The following is a 22,044-nucleotide window of genomic DNA, read 5'->3' on the forward strand; positions in this document are numbered from 1 at the left end:
AGGAGTGCCTGCTACCTTAGATAAGAATCTAGAAAGATCCTCCAAGAAGGTAACAGATGAGCATAAATCTGAAGGAAGTGAGGAAATTAACTATGAGAATATCTGAGGAAAGAATGTTCCAGGCAGAGGAAACAGTTACATTAAGGTTCTGAGATAGCCACGTGCTTGATTTATTTGAGGAATAGGAACAAGGCCAATAAAGCTAAGTAAGTGAGGGAGCAATAGGAAATGGGATTAGAGACACTGCCAGGGACTAGATAATAAAGGGCCTTTTGAACTATGGTAAAGAAGGACTTAGGATTTTATTATATGTTGGATTGGAAGCCATGAAAGTGATAAAAACAAGATAATGACATGAACTGACATTCTGTAAGGATTCCTCTGGCTTCTGGGTAAAGAACAGACTGGTGAGAGTGAAGAATGGAGATAGGGAGTCCAAATAGATTATCTACTGCTGTAGTTCAGGCAACAAATTAAATAATTTTAATTAGTCATTATAGAGTAGTGAGAAGTGGTTAGATCATATATTCTAAACACAGAGCCAACAGAATTTGCTATTAAATTGTGTGAGCAAAAGAAAAAGGAACAGAAGATGATTTCAAGGGTTTTTTATCTTCAGCATCTCAGTGACTAAATGAGGATGGGGAAAATAATATTAGAAACTCTATTTTTGACATGTTAACTTTCAAATACTTAATCCAAGTGGAGATATGGATTAGGAAAGCTAGGTATACAAGTCCAGTGAACAGGGATTAGCTCTGGACTGAAGGAACGAATACTGATGTTAATTAACGGCACCTGAATAAGATCAACTGAAATATGAGTATAAAAAAAGAAGTTCAAGGATTGATGCCCTGAGTTACCACTCTGTTAGTAGTTAAGAAGAGGAGGAGGATACTGCAAAGGAAATTGAGGTTGGGAGAGTAAGGAGAATGGTGTTCAAGAGTTAAATGAGAAAAGAATTTAAAGGAGGGAGTGAGTAGTCAATGTGTAAAAAGCTGTGGAAGGGTCAAGTAAAATGAAGACTGAGAATTGATCACTGGATTTGACAGTCTATACTCCAAGAGGGTTGTTTTAATGAGAGGTATTATGCTGAGTATGTATGTTGATGGGAATACTCCAGTACAGAGGGAAAGACAGATAATGCAATGAAAAGGAAATTTCAGAACTCTCTGAAAAGTCAAAAATGAAGATTTAGTACAAAAGTGATGGGTGAGATTTAAGAACACAAACGAATTATTTAACAGGATGGGAGACAGAATAAGACCATCAATTGAGAATGGGCCAGGAAACAGGTATTGGAAATTTGACACGCAGCTTTGGATCCAATGTGGAGGAGGCAGAGTTGCAATTAACCAAGGTTGGATCTTACCACTGAAGTGACAGAGGAGCAAGCAAGTTAAGATTATGAAAAATATTGTTTAAAGTTATGGGCCAAGGAATTTGAGCAAGGCAAGGAGGGAAGTGGGAACACGAAAGAAGTGATGGATAGTAAAAAGTTGGGCTGGAGGTCTTTAGAGGGTAAAAGAAAAATTGTTATAGAGGAGAGGAGCCGAAAAGAAAAGAAGTGCTAGTCACTTTGAAATGCTTGCAACTGAGATTCTGTAAGTGATATACTCAATGATAATGAGGTCTTTTTTAAAAAAAAATTATTTATTTATTTGGTTGCACTAAATACCAAGGATTGAACCCAGGCCCCCAGCATTGGGAGCATGGAGTCTTAGCCACCAGACCACCAGGGAAGTCCTTAATGAGGTCTTAACGCAGGTCACTCAAGTGAAAGAAAAAAATAAGACTTCTAGAGGTAAGGATAATCAAAGAACTGAGAGGTCAAGATTTTGGAAGGATCACATCAAGAGACTGAAAATCTCAAAGAATGATTATATGAATAGTGGACAAAGAAAAGATAGTAAACCTTCGTTTAAATCATCTGTGTAAATGGTGGTTGAAATCATCAGTGAGCAGATGTATATGACTAGATGCATAAGATGTATGTGACTAGACATGAGAGGGAGTAGAAAACACTGTCAGTCTGATGACAGGTACATTTTTTAAAGACAGAAGTTACAATCATCCATAAATATCAATAATAAGCAAGGAAGACATCAACTCCACTTGTTGGTCCCAAGGTAAACAGGATGTGATAGATAATAATTCCACTTTTTGTGAGGGCTACAGAAAAAACAGTAATCTTCGGGGAATGCCAGATTTCTATGAGAGAAAAAAGATGAGATAAACCATCACAGAAGAGTTTGAGGATAAAGGAAATCTTGGTGATTGTGAACTGGGAGTTCCAAAGAGCACAGTGAAAGGAATTGGGAGATCATAGATAAACGGGAGTTTAGAACAGATCAGAGATAAACCAGAGTCAAACAGAGATAAGGAAATAAGTGACAGTGATCTGGAAGGCTTGGATTTTTTGTAGCAATTAAGATAAAAGGAATGCAAAGTATAAAATTAGTCCTGATGGCAAGTTTGGTAAAAGGTGGTATGTGCATGCTAGTTGGTTCAACCTGTTTGACTCCTCATGACCCCATGGACCACAACCTGCCAAGCTCCTCACTCAGTCCATGGGATTTTCCAGGCAAGAATACTGGAGTGGGTTGCCATTTCCTCCTCCAAGGGATTGATCTTCCCAATCTAGGGATCAAACCTGTGTTTCCTGTGGCTCCTGCATTGGCAGGGGCATTCTTTATCACTGAGCCACCTGGGAATCCCAGTAAAAGGTGGATAATCAGTTAAATTTTAGTTGTTTAGTTGTGATTGATTTAGCATTTGCAGAATTGAGTGTTGGGAAGGAAGGCAAGATCAGGGAACTGGTGGGTTTATCAAGAATTTGAAGTGCTCATTAGGGCTCTTCCCTTAAATTCTGCAACTGACGATTTAAAAGTGTACAGAATGTCAGAATGAACGGCACTGTCCTAGGTACTGTAATTCTTAATTATCTAATTTGAATTTTAAGACTAGTAAAACTAAGCAATAAAAAATAAAATCATAAAACAAAATAATAAAAATAATAGCTGCCAGGCACTGTACTAAATATGTTACATACATTTAACTGTTTAATCAATTAACTCAATGAAATTGATGTTATTGCCTTTATATATATCCAATGCTCCTAAAACTTAAATCTTTTCTACTCCAGAATGTACCTGTTTAGGACAAATAATAGGCTTTTATACAAATTAGCCTATTTTTCTGGTATCTGAACAGTGGGACTCTAAATGAACAGTGGTTTCTTGTATTTTAATTTAGGACAGATTTTTTTTTCCTCTAAAAAGCAGCTTATTCAATTCATGTGGCTAATATTCACTCCTGTTAAAATTTTATTGTTCTGCTTCAACTATGGTAATTCATTATGTCTGTTTCATTCACTCCTAGGAAGAGAATTTCGCTGTCTTCAGTTTAATTTGGCATGTCAATTGTCTGGGGAAGATAGGAAATTCTTTTTGAACATTTCTAATGATCCACATTAGGGATTCTGAAGTAATCCAAAATATGGGAACATTTGCTAAATATACATTTGAAGTGATCTACCACATTACAGCTGTTCAAAGCCTACATGGCTTCAATTTTCATTAATAAACACTGACATCACCAAGTAGATAAAAGCTTTTACTTAGGAAACAATCAAGTAGCAAAGTCTAGAAGTACTATGCCAGAATTCTTTAAAGCCTTGCTGAATATAAAAACTGGTCCCAGATAGGAACAGAGTTGCATACACTAAATAGGACAGGGCAAATAGACATCAAAGGATCATAAATACAAAAACAGAAAGAAGGCTGAGATGAGGAACTGAGGAGGGCTCGACAATGAGTATCCCACATTTTCTATAATGACTAATCAAAATTAAGAACATAAGTAGTAATGGAGCTCAAAATAGAAAAACTTACACCAAAGTAAAATAATTCACAAGAAACTCAGCTTAACATTAAAAAAAAATTCACAATGTAAACTTTTGGGATACAGCCAAATGACAGACATCAGTGACAATTTACAAACTGTATGGCTATCATCACTGGGTAAAGGGGTGAGGAAATGACAGGGGGTTTGTGTAGCTTGAAGAAAATCTGAAGAGAGGAGAAGAAAATCTGAAGAGAGAAGAAAAGGGAAGTGAGGAAGAGATGGGCTACAGTGAAGAATCAAAGGCACTTATGATGGCAATAGAGTGAATCCAATGAAGATAGGTACCCAGGAGGTTTCAGACTAGGTTTCATATTTTGGAAGGCCATGAGATAACAAGGTGTTAGGTGGGAGAAATGAAAACTAATTAATCAGTCAATTCCATAAACATTTACTGAGCACCAACTTCACGGCAAGCCCCATCTGAGAAGCTGAGGGAGAGGTCTTGGAGAAGTCTATAATCACTTGGCTTTCCTAACACTTAAAAAATATTAATGATTTTTCTACTAAGTTCCACATGTTACAGTAGAATCTGACACAAAATCATAGTTGTAAACACAAATATCTTAAACAGATGAGCAATTTAAGTGAATCTGTAAGTTTTCTATTTATAGAGGACATTTGATGGGATATTAAATCAGAGTAATTACTTTCAAATTAGTAAAACTGCATTTAATAGCAACTCTCCAGAATGCGAAAAGTACTATACATCATAGTTATAAGGAATTAGAATCAAAGTTAATCTTCCTATCAAATCTTAGAAAAGAATATTTCTGACAGTAGTGAAAACAGGAGACCTGGTAATCACTGTTGCTATTTATAATGACAGAACAAAACACTATCGTACGTATATATTCATAGGTATATAGCATATGCTCAATAAACTACAAAATTTCATTAATCTACTTTGTTTTTAACAATATAAAAATCCTCTGGTACTAAAAAATAAAACTTCTAGACGTAAGTCAGTAAATGAAAAATAAAAATGTATCATAGGATTAACTAACATCAAAATAGGTCTCACATTCGTTCTCACTCCTATTACATTTCATCTTGTAAAATGAATTTCAGTGAGTTACAACAAAAGATTTTGACATACAAAATACCTAACTCATCAGTGAGGAAAACAACACAGAATGAAAAATGCAATGTTGGTACTCCAGAGCTGGAGAAACAGAAGCTAAAACTCTGACCTAAAGTCTATATTTACAGATACAAAATACAAAGGTAATGAAAAAGACAAAATAAGTAACAGAAAGAGGGCTGAAAGAAATAAAACTAAGTCATTTGTCAGTATACATAAGTGATGTGAACCAAATGGGAGGAAGATAAAATTTTAAATGGCTTTGTAGGATCAACTATAAATAGAGTTTTCATTAAAATCCTGACTATTTTAGTGCAATGCAATAGTAACTTTATGGCCCAACTCCTAGGTAACTATAATTGTGTGGTTTCAACAGCTTTATATGTAAACTATTTGGTTGTTTTTGTATGTCCTTTATAAGATGAATTATGTATCAATGGTTGTGTCTGTGCATATACACATATAGTAGTGTGTATTTGAAGTTTTTAACATAACTTTCTCATTGACAATGGAAATATCACTTAATATTAATCCACAATGAATAACAATGCCAAGCTTTAGCCCCTGTGTCCCTTTTTGGTATATGTAATTGCAGTTAAAATTAAGTTAGTTAAATTCTTGGGGCAGAAATCAATCTAAGGGTTAAATGAATCACTGCCTCTTAAGTTTTAAGTAACTTCACCGCCTACTTATAAACTATTAAGGACTCTCCCTACCCAAGTAATTTCATCTCTCTCAAAAATGTAAGAAAAACAAGTATGATATTTTTACTTAAGAAATTTGAGATTTTAAAATAAAAATTATTGAAAGACAATTCTAAAACCAAAACCAAGAAGCTTTGACAGTTGCTTTATACTTACTGTGCTGCTTCTAATTCATTTTTTTAAAGATGGTTTTCAATTAAAGGAATTTTTTTTTAAAGGCCCTAAGGTATGTGTCTACATTTTAATGTAAATATGATTGATGTCAAAGGACAACAGTATTCTCATCTTGTTTTTAAATTAGACTTTTGTTATGCTTTCATTTTTACTAGAGTTGAATGAATATCTATTAAAAACATGTTTTAAAATAAAAATATTCCCCAAATCCTCCTTTAATACCAAATAATAGGTATTTCATCAAATTATTAACTTTATACTTTCCTTTTATTTTTAATACTCCTCAAAAAGTTGTTTTACGTCATCTTTTTAAAATTTGGAGACTTTTAGTGTTTGCTCAGCTCTTTGAACTGTCAACTGAATATATGATAAAATTTTATTTACATCATGTAATTATGCAAGTTTACTGCTCTCAAATTAACCCTATGTAATATATTTACAGAAATGGAAGGATTCATTAAACCCCTTGAATAAGCCATACTATAATAACTTTAAGATATTAGCATGTATAATAATAGCCAACTGTATTCAATTTAATCTATTCTCAAAACTCTAGAAAATAAAAATACTTCAAATTTTCTTGCTTATTCACTGCAACAATCTCCCTGAGGTTATTTAATGACATATAAAAACTAAACAAACAGATATTTTCTTTTGTCAGACATCATACTTTATAGCATTTAACAGTCTGAAAATAAGGAGACAAGCATTATTAACGCACATTTATGTATGAATGGCTTTATATTTTTAGAGAAGTCATTCAACAGAATCTGAGACTGTTTTGTTTGGCATTACATAAGAGCAAAGGGAAAATATTTTTGTTTCCCCTTCTGTGCTAAAGACCTGCATAGAGGGACTGAAAACACACATTTCTGCGCACCCAGGGTTTCAGTGCATAAGATAATGTTTTAATAAGAAGAAATCTATACTAATACATTTCTGTAAAGCAACACGAACCAAAATATACTGAAAATAATTTCAACAAGTGGTATGTTACCTGGGTGGAGCTGGTGGCTACCGAGATGCAGTCAATAAAGCTGTGTCTTCGAGTGAAAAATGCAACTATCTGCTGCCAGCGTGAAGGTTCTGGCTCAGCTTGCAGTTCATCTGATGAGCCCTTTTTTGCCCAGTGTTTTTGCTTTGGGCCTACTGAGCCATGGCTAGAGCTAGTATTGCCTCCTCGACTGGCGCGAGAGTATAGAAGTGTGTTGTTCCCGAAAATGTAATTCATCTCTGCAGCCCTGCAGGTGGTTGCCAAGCAGTCTTACTTCTCTACCAGCTGCTGAGTGGTGAATGATCGGTAAAAACTGCAGCTAGAATTACAGCAGCATCACTTGTAGATCAGGGAAAATAAAAACCTTGAGAAAGGATGCTCATTTTCTCTGTAATTTCTTCCCATGAAAGAGCTTGCATCTTTCCTCTGTACCTGTTGTTAGCTGTATGAGGGCTGAGTTTATATTTGCAGGCAAAAAAGATGGCATAAGGTAGATTTCTTTCTCATGATTATTTTTTCACCAGCGTCTGCAGGAACCAAAAGCTGTTCTTTTGTTAGCTGATAACTAGACAGACTGAAATCCAGGAAGTGAGCTCGATTAGCAGGTAAAGAAGGATGTTTTAAACACTGGACTACCAAGACCCTTTGGGGCTGCCGGATTTAATGCACTGGGTGGAGAAACCCTGGATTACCAAGTTCAATCACAGTCTGAAGTAAAATCCAATGGCATCTTCACTGCTTAAATAAATTATAAATATGAACTGAATTTAAAAATACAAGAAGATTCTCTCTGCCAATACTTCTAATTGTTTAAAACAATTTTACTAAAGGAGTCTTTTTCATTCAGATATAAATTTCTACATCTGGAAGGCACTTACATTAAATAGCACTAAGGTTTTAAAAGGTATCATCTACATTAAACTCTGAGGATCTAATGACACAGAGAAATCCATTTGGAATGTAACCTGATCATTTTATGTAATATATTGGTCTTAAGTGCTTTGATTAATTGAGTTTGATGACAGAAACAGAATAATTAGCAAAATAAGTATTTGGCTTCTCGTATTTTTGTGATAAAAAAGCATTGTTATCAGCCATCATCCCTCTCATATATGTTATAAACATTATCAAGTTATGAATTTGTAAAAATACAAAAAGAAAGGTTAAATTTTTTATTTTATAGCCAATAAAACATATTTTTTCTAATACTACATAAATAATACTCTGGTTCACGAAATAACACTGTTTGTTAAATAGATACTTTCTAACATCTAATATCTAGGTCTGTATTTCTCCACACAGCAGTCCATTCTCAGAATCACCTAGGATGCTTGTTAAAAAAAAAAAAAAAATGCAGACTGGTATCCTCTCCCTATCAGAACTTTTAGGGGTATGGGAGATCTGAGAATTTTCACTTTTAAATAGCCCCCTAAATAAGCACCCTCAAGTTTGAGAACCACAAACTCCTAAATCTGTCCGCTTAATACCGTGCTATATTAGTATATAACACAATATATTGCCATTATAAACAATATGTGAATAAAAATGCTACTTCAAAATTTACTAGTAGTTGAGTAATTGTTTTAAAGTTGCTATAACTGTATCAATATTCCCAACCTCAGCCATGAATATTTTTTTTTCAGATGCAGATCTACAAAATATTGCTTACTTTTGCTTACCAGCACCAACTAAATGCAGCCTACTGAAATGTAGCATTGGCAAACCACAACCTCTAGGTCTACTTCAAATCCTGATTTGGCAAGAAAAGATGCAAACACTGTCTCTATGATTCCACCTCTAAGATACAAACACATGCCCCCAAAGGGTTGAGAGTCATGTGGGACTGCTGGAAGTAATATGTTCTGTGACAGATTATAGCAAAGTTTGCTTTCTCCCAAGGACTCCAACAAACAGTTGCTGGCAGTTTTATGGCCATACACAGATTGGTCTTATCTATTCGGGGGTAGGGGAACACAGCAAACACTAAGGGTAGACAAAGAACTAAGAATACTCTCTAAAGAAAAAAAAAAACCTAAAAATAAAAAATCTTACCATGGACCAGGTACTGATTAGTGTGGTTTATACAAATGTTCTAGTAATTAGCTGTGTGCTCAGACAAGTGAGACTCTTTGTGACCACATGGACTATAGCCTGCCAGGCTCCTCTTGTCCATGGAATTTTTCAGGCAAGAATACTGGAGTGGATTGCCATTTTCTTTCTCCAGGGGATCTTCCCAATCTCCCAATCTCCTGATCCCAATCAGGGATCAAACTTGTGTCTCTTGTGTCTCCTGCACTGGCAGGCAGATTCTTTACCACTAGCACCCCCTGGAAGCCCAATTAGTGTGGTTTATACAAATGCTCTAGTAATTGGTTTGGCCCCTAAATGTGTGTCTATGATGGAAAACTAGGGTGGAAACCTAGATCTTATATAGATTCTGTTACCCTGGATTGGTAAAGATGAGGATATTGAAAACAAATGTTGAATGCAAATATCCTACCCAAGATGAAAACAGTATCAACACACACAGTCATTCGTATACAATAATTTCTTATGCTAGTTAGCTTTTAACTGTTCCCAATCAATTAAATCAGATTACTCCATCCCATACATGGGATGAGAAATACTTCTCAATATATAAATTTCCTATGCAAATCCAATGACATTAAAAAAAAAAATCTTTGAGTTTTGAGACAGGTTTCTTCATGAAAATGTCCCATTACCTAGCTACAGAAATTTACGATCATCTCATCAATTGCCCATAGTCAACACCCGCACACAAAACCATGGATGTACCTAACTCACAATTGGTTTCATACAATCTAATTGGGAAGCAGAAGGCACCTAAGTCCTCACTGATCTCTGCTTTAAAATAATCCAAGCCATGTGGCAAAGCTGAAAGATACTCTATTCCATTAAAACAAATTTTTAATTATAGAACTTAAAAAGTCTATTTAAAATAGTATACTTTAAAAAATACCACACAATGTTTAAATCACCGAAGAGAACACTATTAAGATTTTAATATGATATATGAAGAATTAACATTTTATTTTTGCAGTCAAATTCTCTACTAATGAGCTATACTCCACACCTAATATTCTTCTTTTCTGTATAGCTTAATCTTTCTTTTTCAAAGAACAATATTATCTACAGAAGAACTCTAAACAAGAGGAGGAGGCTTCCCAGATGGCGTAGTGGTAAAAAATCCACCTGCCAACGCAGGAAAGTTTGACCTCTGGGTTGGGAAAATCCCCTGGAGGAGGAAATGGCAACCCACTCCGGTATTCTTGCATGGAAAATTCCATGGACAGAGGAGCCTAGAGGGCTAGTCCATAGGGTTGCAAAGAGTTGGGAGACAACTCAATGTGCATGCGCGCACGCACACACACACACACACACAATAGCAGAAAGCATAATTAAACAAAGTATATCCATTTAGTGGATTTTTACATACTTAATGATCATAAAAAATTTATGACTATGAGAAATGTTTATTTTATAACATTATACGGAAGTAAAGACAGTTCAAAAATTTATACAGGATAGGCCCTCAATTACTTGTATACATTTCCAAACTTGGAAATAAACCCAGAAGACTTTAAGATATAGTAACAAAGGCAATGATTAAATAATCTTGGTGAAAATTTTTGAAAGGTTGAAGGATGAGAGGAAAAACAATACTGAAACTCTAAAATACTAGAAAAAAAAATTAAGTGACCACAAAGTCAACAATACTATAAATGCAACATAACATTTTCCTTACCTTTTTATCTTTATAATATGGCTTACTAAATTTTAAAACATGCAGCAGTTAAGAAAAGATTAAACTAAGAAGTTTGATAACATAGAATTTTTATTTACCTGATCATTTATACACAAATTCCTTCTGTATGAGCGCCATCTAGTGGTCATATTGTATGCAAACTGCTCAACTTAGTACATCAGAGTCATCCAAGAAAGATAAAACTCAACAGTATTTTAAGATGCTCTGAGTTGTGAAAACAAAGTTGATTTCAAAAAGTACTCAGTATGTACTCAAAGTGGGACAGATTCTATTCCTGTAGCCTTTAGTTCAAAAGGCACATGTTTGCTTACATCCGTTCTTCTGCTACCCCTGTTTCTCATAGTATTAAAAAAACTACCAACTGCTGCTGGTGAGTATTAGTACTACTGAATTAAATGCTTCCAGGCTAGAAGATATATTTATTTAAAATAATTATCTGTTCACATACCCTGTTCTGTCTTCAATTTCAAGTCCCTCAACTACATTTACTTTGCACATAAAAAATAATTTTCCTTGTCACTGAAGACAAAGTCAAAACATGAACTCTTTTATTTATCCAATGACCACTGTAACATCTTATACTAAGCCATCTCACCCTTGTCACTCCATCTAGATTTGATCTGTTCAATTTACAGTTCTGGCCATTTTTCCTAACTCTTAGGTCATTTTCAGTTTAAAGAATCTTAAACATTGTTCTTATCATATTCATCATATGACTATATTTCAGTTCAGTTCAGGTCAGTTCAGTCCAGCCACTCAGTTGTGTCCGACTCTTTGCGACCCCATGAATTGCAGCACACCAGGCCTCCCTGTCCATCACCAACTCTGGAGTTCACGCAAACTCAAGTCCATCGAGTCAGTGATGCCATCCACCCATCTCATCCTCTTTCGTCCCCTTCTCCTCCTGTCCCCAATCCCTCCCAGCATCATAGTCTTTTCCAACGAGTCAACTCTTCACATGACTATATTTAGAACTGTTTAAAATCAACCTTCAAGATTCTCATATACCACAAAAATCTACCCACTATGTTCATATCCTTCAGGTTAGGATTTTTCAACATTATGTTGCCAACTTCTTTCTTGAAACTGTTTAGCACTGGCAAGAAACTTCCCTTTTAGAGTCCTAAATCACAACTACTTTTTAAAAATAATCACTTTTTTTTTGGCTGCACCAAATGGCATTTTAGTTTCCCAAGCAGGGATTTAAACCAGTGCCACCTGCAGTGCACGCATTCTAAACCACTGGACTGCCAGGAAAGTCCAAATCATACTTTTATATTTTATGCTAATAACAGAATTAAGTAACTTTCAATCACTATCTTATTTCATTCATTACTTCAGTAAAGAGAATCCGCATTAGCACTACAACACCTTGACAGATTATTTCACAGCACGTTTCATGGTGGCAAAACCTTCAGAGGGCCACTCATAAGCTCAGGATCAAGGTCTTTCTTACCTTGTCCTCAATTTCCTAACAACCATCCTAAACATCAGCTACAGTTCATGAACTTTACTGCATTTTTACAGTTTCCTCAGACAATCACCCTCCCACGGTACTTATTTTCTCCAGTAACTGTCTTCTCTGAATTGGCATCTTGTACACATCCTTCAGCACTTGTCCAAATGTCACCTTTCTTTTTTAGAATACTTCAAGAATTTAATTTCTCTCTTTTTCATGTTACATCATACCATGTTATAATATCTCTCCATAAAAAATACCAATCATTAAAGTTTAACAAACTTACCAGCACAGATGTTTAATAAATGCTAAATGTATGTTATTTAATAAACAAAATTAATATTCTAACAGTTGATTTTTAAAGCAATCTTATTTTTCTATTAACATTCATAAGAATTGTGAACAACAAAAGCAGCGTCTAATTTACATTCTACTCAGCAAATCACTACTATTCAAAGGTAACTTTTCAAATTAAAAAAATAATAATTCATATACTGAGCTCTATGTATAGTAAAGTGTTATTTGCTTCATTCCAATCACAATACTATAAAAGTGGAGAAGCTCTTTATATTAGTTAAAAAAAAAAAGACTGCTAATCTGGTAATCTTATATATATTTTAAATAAAATATACTTCATTATTAAGCTTCCTAAAATATTTGCAGCTATTTGTAAAAATTTTAAAAAATTAAAACTTGCCTTATGTCAAAATAAGGCTGTTTTTTAAAAATTTGGTTTTCTAACACAAAGTAACCTTAACCATTTTGCTATTATACTACCCCAGTTCTATGCTCCCTCCTCAAATTTTAATCTATGCATGAGACAGAGAAGCAGGAAGAAATACCCCAAATGGTACAGTTATAATAATTCTTAAATTACAAATGTATCAGAAAATAGTCTCTCAAAAATCCAGTCTATCAAAATTTCTGACCCAGTAATTTGACTTCTGGAAAACCATTCTAAGAAAACGACCTAACATACTTTAGATGCCCCAAAGATGATTCACTGCAGCCTTCTTTATGAAACCTAGTAAAAATGGAAACAACAAATAGTGAACACCAGAAGTGTTCATCAAATCAAAGTACAAATATACTATGTAATATTATGTATCAGATTTTTTTTTAATTTAACATGAGAAAATGTGTAAAACAAGTTTATAATAGGAAAAAAACCTGTCATTAAAAACAGTAAGATGTAAAGTATTACTTACAAACAGGTTAAAGAGAAGTTAGATAATTTCTTCTACTGGTAAAGAAAATCCTTATCAGTTCCCAGATATAAATCAAGAGAGCCAGCAAGAAAAACGGAGAATACAATGATGATATCCCATTTCTCTACCTAACTGCACCAGAAGTTTTTCACCAGAATAGTCTCTAACTATTGCAGAGACTGATGCTGTTAATATCTTCTACAAGAAAACAAAACGAGAAACAGCAAGATAATGGCATATAAGGACTGATAGATTCAGCTGCTTTCCGATGAGACCAGTTGAATTATTACCATAGTACACTAAGATGCTTTGAGGCTAGTACTTTCTTGATTTTAACCAAAATTTGTCAAAGATTTGCATACAAATACTCAAACTGCCACTTCACTATGGCAATAGTATAACACCAGCAAACTGTAAGATGTAAGCCAATTTCAGAAAAGATAAAATATAAAAAAGGTGTGGTTTATAACTAATAATAAAGGAAATTTTAAGCTCCATAACATACTTCTTTAAATAAACCTGTCAAACTTTTCCTACTGTTCATGGTGTTCTCAAGGCAAGAATACTGAAGTGGTTTGCCATTCCCTTCTCCAGTGGACCACATTTTGTCAGAACTCTCCACCATGACCTGTCCGTCTTGGGTGGCCCTACACACAGCATGGCTGTGTGGACAAGGCTGTCCATTGAGTTGGACAAGGCTGTGGTCCATGTCATCAGTTTGGTTAGTTTTGTGGTTGTGATTGTGGTTTTCATTCTGTCTGCCCTCTGATGAGGAAGGATAAGAGGCTTATGGAAGCTTCCTGATGGGAGATATTGACTGTGGGGGAAACTGGATCTCGTTCTGATTACTTTGCTGACAAAGTTTGTCTAGTCAAAGCTATGGTTTTTCCAGTAGTCATATGGATGTGACAGCTGGACCATAAAGAAGGCTTAGTGCCAAAGAATTAATGCTTTTAAACTGGGGTGTTGGACTCTTGAGAGTCCCTTGGACTACAAGGAGATCCAACAGTCAATCCTAAAAGGAAATCAGTCCTGAATATTCATTGGAAGGACTGCCGCTGAAGCTGAAGCTTCGATACTTTGACCACCTGATGTGAAGAAATGACTGATTGGAAAAGACCTTATGCTGGGAAAGACTGAAGGCGGGAGGAGAAGGGGACGACAGAGGATGAATGGTTGGATGGCATCACCGATTCGATGGACATGAGTTAGAGCAAGCTCCGGGAGCTGGTGATGGATAGGGAGGCCTGGAGTGCTGCAGTCCATGGGGTTGCAAAGAGTCGGACACAACTGAGCAACTGAACTGAACTGAACTGTCAAACTTGTCTTTAAAAAGCCCAGAAGAGGGGAAATGCGATGAGAGATATAATCCTTTATCATTTAATAACTACTGCAAAGTACAAAAGCATTTTTAAAGCAGATACCAAAAGAATAAGGCAAAACTGACTTAGTTCTCTTATGGTAAGAATTTCAGGAGAAAAGGAGTCAAATTAAGGAAGCAAGTGAGAGAAAATCTTTAAAAAAGTAATAACATTTTCTCTTTCAATAACTGTAAATACTTAGTCTCACTGCAGAGTGAGGGTTAAATTAAGAGATGTCAGAAATTTACTTTAAAACACTTTAAGACAGACAGTAAAGATGTGTATGGTGGTTCAAATAGGCTAAGTTCTAGGGCAGTGTTTCTCAACAGTGGTTATCTACCAGAAACACCTAGAGAACTGTCATAAATCTCCAAAGCCAGACTCTATCCCAGAACAATTAAATCATAATCTCAGAGATATAAATTTTAAAACTTTTTTAAGTGATTTCAATGTTCAGCCACAGCTGAGAACCATTACTTAATGGACAGTCAGTTGTCCTAATCAAGAATTCACATTCCTAGACCAGTCAGCTAACATTTAAGTATAAAGTAAATGGCTTCTGTAGGAATTTTGTTGTATCAATCTTTGATCAACACCAAAAGCTCCCCAAATATAATGAATGAAGTGGGCTTTCACTGCTGAAATTCATTATACTTCATTTATATGGGTTGGCTGAATTAAAGACACAATCCACTCATGTACAAGGGAAAGAAAAGTCTCTGAAGAGGCTTAGAGCCTTAGGGATGGTACCTTAGGTTTAATCCCCAAGATGTTTAGAAATTCTATGTAACAAAATCTTGGTCTCTGGAATATTGTTTTATTTGCCGAGAGTGAGCATTTTATGCAACAACAGAAAGTTGAGGCTTCATCATATTTAAAGAGGCTAAGGACTTCCCTGGAGGTCCAGTGGCTAAGACTCTACGCGTCCACTGCAGGGGAACTGGGTTCATCCCCCCTGGTCAGGGAACTAGATCCTACATGCCACAACTAAGATCCAGCCCAGCCAAATAAATAAAATTTTTTAAAAGAGGCTATATATAATACTTTATGCTACCTGGCTCATTATCTGTTTAAATGTCTGCTTATATGAGAATCTGCATCCCTACAGAAGTAACTATCAAACACCTACAAAAAAACTGAGAGCTTGAGTGTGTCCAAACTGACTTTGGACAATTTTTAACAATTATAATCACCAAAAATCCAAAATATTAGAAACAAGAATCATACATACCTTGGAGGGATTTTCAACTAAAGAAATAGGTTTTATAAATTCAGTCAAGAGAAAATAGGCATAGGCTGATAAGAACAGCATAGAAAGCAAGGAGTGCTTAAAATTCGTCTTCTAAGGTTCTTTCGTTGTTCAAAATGAGAGTAAATTTATTGTTTAAATTTCTGTAAGTGAAACATGTATATTAAAGCTTCTAAAACAATTTCTAGAATGACCATTAAAGGAAAAGAAACAGAAAAACTTCTAAGCTAGTTAGAAGGAAAAATGGAAAGGAAAAAATAAAATTGAAAAGACGATATAATAGGAACTTCCCAGATGGTGCAGTGGTAAGGAATCCACCTGCCAGTGAAAGAGACACAGGAGATGGGTTCAATCCCTGGGTTGGGAAGATTCCCTGGAACAGGAAATGGCAACCTACTCCAGTATTCTTGCCTGGAAAATTCCATGGACAGAGGAGACTGACTGACTACAGTCCATAAGGTTGCAAAGAGTCAGACATGACTGAGCATGCATGCAATGCAATTAAAATACTTTTAAACAACTCATGGGGCAAAGAAAAATCACAATGGCAATAAAAAGCTTGAATGATGATAAACATTGCATATTAAACCTGTAGGTTACAGATAAAGTGCTATTTAAAGGAAAATTTACAAATTCAAATAGCATTAGAAAAAGCTGATAACGTAATAAGCAACCAAACTGAGAAGCTAGGGGGGAAAAAAACCAAAAAGAATAAACTCATGGAAAGTAGGAAAAAATAAAATAATATTGGTAAGAGGAGAAAGGGAAATAAATAGAAGGAAAACTGTCTCTGCCAACTGATTTTTTCCCCCTGTGTAACTTTACTTTCATTTATCCTTCCAGGAGAAGATCAGACTGCCTCTGTCAAACACAATCTTTGATTGATCTGGAGCATGTGTACATTTACATATGTACATTTATACTTATATATGTACATAAGCTGGAGAAGGCAGTGGCACCCCACTCCAGGACTCTTGCCTGGAAAATCCCGTGGACGGAGAAGCCTGGTAGGCTGCAGTCCATGGGTCGCTAAGAGTCGGACAAGACTGAGCGACTTCACTTTCACTTTTCACTTTCAGGCATTGGAGAAGGAAATGGCAACCCACTCCAGTGTTCTTGCCTGGAGAATCCCAGGGATGGGGGAGCCTGGTGGGCTGCCCTCTCTGGGGTCGCACAGAGTCGGACACGACTGAAGTGACTTAGCAGCAGCAGCATGTACATAAGCATGTGTGTGTGTATATATATATGTATATGTGTATATGAAAGGGGGCGGGTGTGGCAGTACATGGGGGAGGAGCACAGGAGAAGATTTCTTTTAAAAGACATGTTCTTATTTACTTATTTAGGTATACAGTTGATCTACAATGTTGTATTAATCACTGCTGTACAACAAAGTACTTCAGTTATACATATATATACATTTTTTTTCATATATACATTTTTAATGCTCTTTCCATTATGGTTTATCATAGGATAAACCATATAGTTTATCATAGTAGATAAACAGATAGTTTTATAGACAGATAGTATCATAGGATACTGAATATAGTTCGTTTATCCATTCTATATATAAAAGCTTTCATCTCCTAGTCCCAACGTTCTAATCCATCCCTCCTCCAACCCCCTTCCCCTTGGCAACCATCAGTCTGTTTTCTAGTAAAATACATGGTTCTCTGAAAGTGACCCTTCTTCGGCAAAAATAATCAAGGGGGGAAAAAGGTATAAATCAATGATACTAGGAATGAAAAAGGGGCTACACCTAAATATGCTGTAGACAAAAAATAAATAGGATGTTGAGAATATTTCAAAGTAAATATGAAATGGACAAATACCTAGAAAAATTATTAACTAAAAATCTTAGTGATACTATATAAACTTTTTAACCAGTAATATGAAATCATCCCTCAAAGAGAATTACAAAAGCCACTTTAAGGTCTACTAGTAGGAAATGATTCTTATTTAAAATACATACAACTAACAAAGGATTAGAATCTAGAATATATAGTGAACTTGTACAAATCAGTAAAAGGAAAAATCCAATACAAAAATGAAAAAAATTCTTGAGAAGGTATGTCACAGAATAGGAAATCTAAATGATCAGTATTATCAAATGGTGCAATGAATACTAAAATCACAGTAAGATGCTACTTCAAATCCAAAACAATGGCAAAAAAAAAAAAATATGAGACTATAGATCAATTTAAACTGTTACATACTGCTGTTGAAAATATAAATCATACAACCAGTTGGAAAAATAATCTGGTGTTATCTGTAAAGATGTTATATATAACCTACAATTTTAACCGCATTTTTAACACTAGTAATAATCTGAAAATAACAGCTATCAAAAGTAAGGTAAATTATAGTATATTCATAAAAAGAAAACTCTAGGGCAGTGAAAATAATGAATTTTGAGAATATAATGTTGAGCAAAAAATGTAAGTTGAGATTACACATAGTATAATTCCAATTATATAAAACAAAAGCAGGCAAAAGAAACAATATACTGATTAGAAATCTAAACATGTGAAACCAGGACGGTGGTTATTTCTGAGGGGAGAAACAAGGTGATGGTGTCAGGTAAAGCCACATATTGGACTTCAAAGATACCATTAAGCTCTTTTTCTGAACCTACTAATTTAGTTTTTTACAAGTTTAAAAATATTTCATTGTGGGTATTTGAAATATAATACCTATTTCCTTCATGAGAACTCTTAGGCTTCAAGATCGTATCAATGAATAAAATTTATTTATAAAATACAGTTTTTAAGTATCTTTAGAATGCTAATAAATAACATGAAATTTCTTACAACTATAAAAACCAGAAACTAAGGTCAGAAAATCATACATTAAAGAACAGTTCTCTCTAAGCATGTGTGACATTAATAACGAAAGTAACAAATAATTCATAGCAACAAAATTAAGTTATTATCTTACCTTTACTGGTGAAATATGAGAGTGAGAAACAAATCCATGGACGTTTTCAATTTCTGACAGGTTCTTCTCTGAGACATGAACCAATTCTGGACCTATCACCTCATTAGTGATTTGTGGAGAAATGTGCTCTTGAGGAGGTGTATCTTCATCCTGATACCGGTATTTCTGTAAAACACAAAATATTATTAAATATGAGAAAGCTCTAAAAAGCAACATGAATTCAATTCAAATCATGATTTTCATAACTACCCAAATAATAATATTTAGCTACATGAAAAGTGTATTTTATGGTTTAACACAGAAAGTCTGAGAGACATGGTTCTCCATTTTAAAGTCATGCCAATATTTTAATAAAGTTATCTGATTATTAAAAATAATTCACAATCTGGGAAGATGGCAGAATAAGAAACACCAGCAATCTGTTGCTTCCACCTAAGTAATGGCTGCACAGGCATAATCTGTCTGATATAATTTTGCCAATCTCGAGTCTGCTGAAGGCTTGCAACATCAGGGGAAAACTTGGATGTATATTGTGTTTAATTTGGATCAGTTTTACCACCTCTGTTCAACATGGTACTGGAAGATGTAGCCAGAACAATAAGGCAAGAAGAAGAAATAAAAGGCATCAAGTTGGAAAGGAAGAAGCAGTATTATCTCTGTCTTCTATCAATAAAGACTCAGCAAAAAAGCTGTCAGAACTACTGAATACAGCAAAGCAATGGGACAGTGTTTTATATCCTACAAAAGTTGACACACAAAAATCAGCTGCATTTCTATTAACTATCAGTTGTATTTCTATATACATACAATCTGAAAACTAAGAAAACAATTCTATTTACAATAGCATTAAAAAAACAGGAATGAATTCAACCAACAAGGTAAAAGACTTGGGCCATGAAAACTACAAAATATTGATAAACAAAATTAAAGACAACATAAATAAATGGAAACACATCCTGCATTCATAGGTTGAAGATTTAATATTGGTAAGATGTCAATACTACTTAAAGCAATACTGCAAATTTAACCCAATTCCTATCAAAACCCCAATGACATTTTTAATGGAAATTAAAAAACCCATCCTAAAATTCATTTGGATCTAAAGGGATTCAAATAGCCAAAATAACCATGAAAAAAAAGACAAAAGATGAAAGGCTCATTCTTTCTCATTTCAAACTTACTACAAAGTTACAGTAATCGAAACAGTTTGTTACTAGCATGAAGAGAGACATATGGACCAATGGAATGAAGCAGAATTCAGAAAAAGACCCTCACACACACATTATTTTTCACAGGGTGCCAAGACCATTCAGTAGTGAAAGACAATCTTTTCAACAAGTGGTGCTGCAAAAATCACATACTGACACATAAAAGGATGAAGTTGAACCCTTATGAAATACTATATACAAAAATTAACTCAAGGTGGATCAAGGGCATAAATGTAAGACTTAAAAGAATAAAACTGTTAGAGGAAAAACTTTAAGATATTGCATTTGGCTATGAATTTTTGGCTATGACACCAAAGGCAGAAGTAACAAAAGAGAAAAACAGATGAATTTGATTTCATAAAATTGACAAGTTTTTGTGTATCAAATGACTCTATCCAGAGACTAAAAAGAAATGGGAGAAAATATTTACCAATGATATATCTGATAAGGGATTAATGTCCAGAATACATAGAAAACTTCCAAAATTCAACAAAAACAATTCAATTAAAAAATGGGCGAAGAACTCCAAAAAAGATATACAAAGAGCCAGTAAGCACATGAAAAGATGCTCAACATCACTATCATTTGAGAAATGCAAATCAGAACTATGAGGTACCACCTGACAATCATTGGAATAGCTACTACTAAAAAACAGCCAAGGTACTACTGTATAACACAGAGAAATATATGAAATATATTTAATATTCTATGACAAACCATAATGGAAAAGAATGAAAAGAATATATATATATATAAAAGAAAGGATGTATATTTGTAACTGAATCACTTTGCTGTACAGCAGTAATTAACACAACATTGTAAATCAACTATAGTTCAATAAAAGAATTATTTTTAAAAAAAGACTGGTTTAAAAAAAAACCAGAAAACAAACATTGGTAAGGATGTAGAGAAATCAGAACACTTTGCACTACTGGTATAAATGTAAAACAGTATAGCCACCGTAGAAAATAATACGGTGGTTCCTAAAAAAATTGAAAATATGATTACCATATGACCCAAGAATTCCAATTCTGAGCATATAACCAAAAGAACTGAAAGCACGGTCTTGAAGAGAGAGTTCTACACCAGTGTTTACAGCAGCATCATTCACAGTAACTAAAACATGGAAAAAACCCAAGGATCTACCAATGGATGGATGGATAAGCAAAATGAGGTATATATACACAATGGAATATTTTTCAGCCCTAACGAAGGAAATTCTGTAATATGTTACAACATGGATGAACCTTGTAGACATTATGCTAGTGAAATAAACCAGTCACAAAAAAGACAAATACTGTATGACTCCACTTACATGAGGTACTTAAAGTGGTCAAAATCATAAAGACAGAAAATAGAATGGTGGTTGTCATGGGCTGGTGGGAGGAGAAAATTCTGAGTTACTGTTCAACAGGCATAGAATTTCAGTTTTACTAGATTAAAAGTTATGGGAATGGATGGTGGTTATGGTTGTTCAACAATGTAGACGCATTTAATACCATTGAACTGCAAACTCAAAAATGGTTAAGGTGGTAAATCTCATATGTATTTTTACCACAATAAAAAATAACTACAAATAAGACTTCAAAGCTAGGTGAAAAAGAAAACTGAACGTTAATTTGTCCATTTTTTTAACCCAATGTTAGCTGAACACTGTATCTCTAAAGATATATGTAAGTGAAGTCAACATACAAAGCCAAAGTCAGCTAATTTAGTCTGGTCTTCTTATCCAATTAACTTGTACCAAAAAAAAACAAAACAAACAAAAAACAAAAACAAATGAAAAAACTCAGCCTTTTCAAATTCTAACCGAAAATTATTTATTAGATAGCAATACTTTTACTTATAAAAAAATCTTTGCCTCTTTCTCTCTCATGTGTACACGCACACATTCTATTTTTTAAAACATTAACATAATTTTAAGAAAACCAAATCTACCTCATACCATACACAGCAGTAAAAGAAATCATAATTAT

The 22,044-nt window shown here is 34.4% G+C and overlaps 1 protein-coding gene across 22 annotated transcripts in view; it reads right to left on the reverse strand.

The window, feature by feature from the left end:
• The window catches only part of DLG1 (discs large MAGUK scaffold protein 1), a 270,922-nt gene that overhangs the window by 158,016 nt on the left and 90,862 nt on the right, over positions 1–22,044 (reverse strand). For 16 of the 22 annotated variants that reach the window (XM_027537537.1, XM_027537543.1, XM_027537647.1 and 13 more), the window contains exon 5: positions 18,861–19,025. In XM_027537537.1, the coding sequence (XP_027393338.1) occupies positions 18,861–19,025 (165 nt within the window). Of the gene's footprint in view, positions 1–6,862; positions 7,365–18,860; positions 19,026–22,044 lie in introns of those variants that run through there. The other 6 variants (XM_027537666.1, XM_027537656.1, XM_027537676.1 and 3 more) reach the window with 5 other exon arrangements.

The sequence above is a fragment of the Bos indicus x Bos taurus genome, chromosome 1, assembly GCF_003369695.1.
Source record: "Bos indicus x Bos taurus breed Angus x Brahman F1 hybrid chromosome 1, Bos_hybrid_MaternalHap_v2.0, whole genome shotgun sequence".
NCBI classification, from domain to species: domain Eukaryota; kingdom Metazoa; phylum Chordata; class Mammalia; order Artiodactyla; family Bovidae; genus Bos; species Bos indicus x Bos taurus.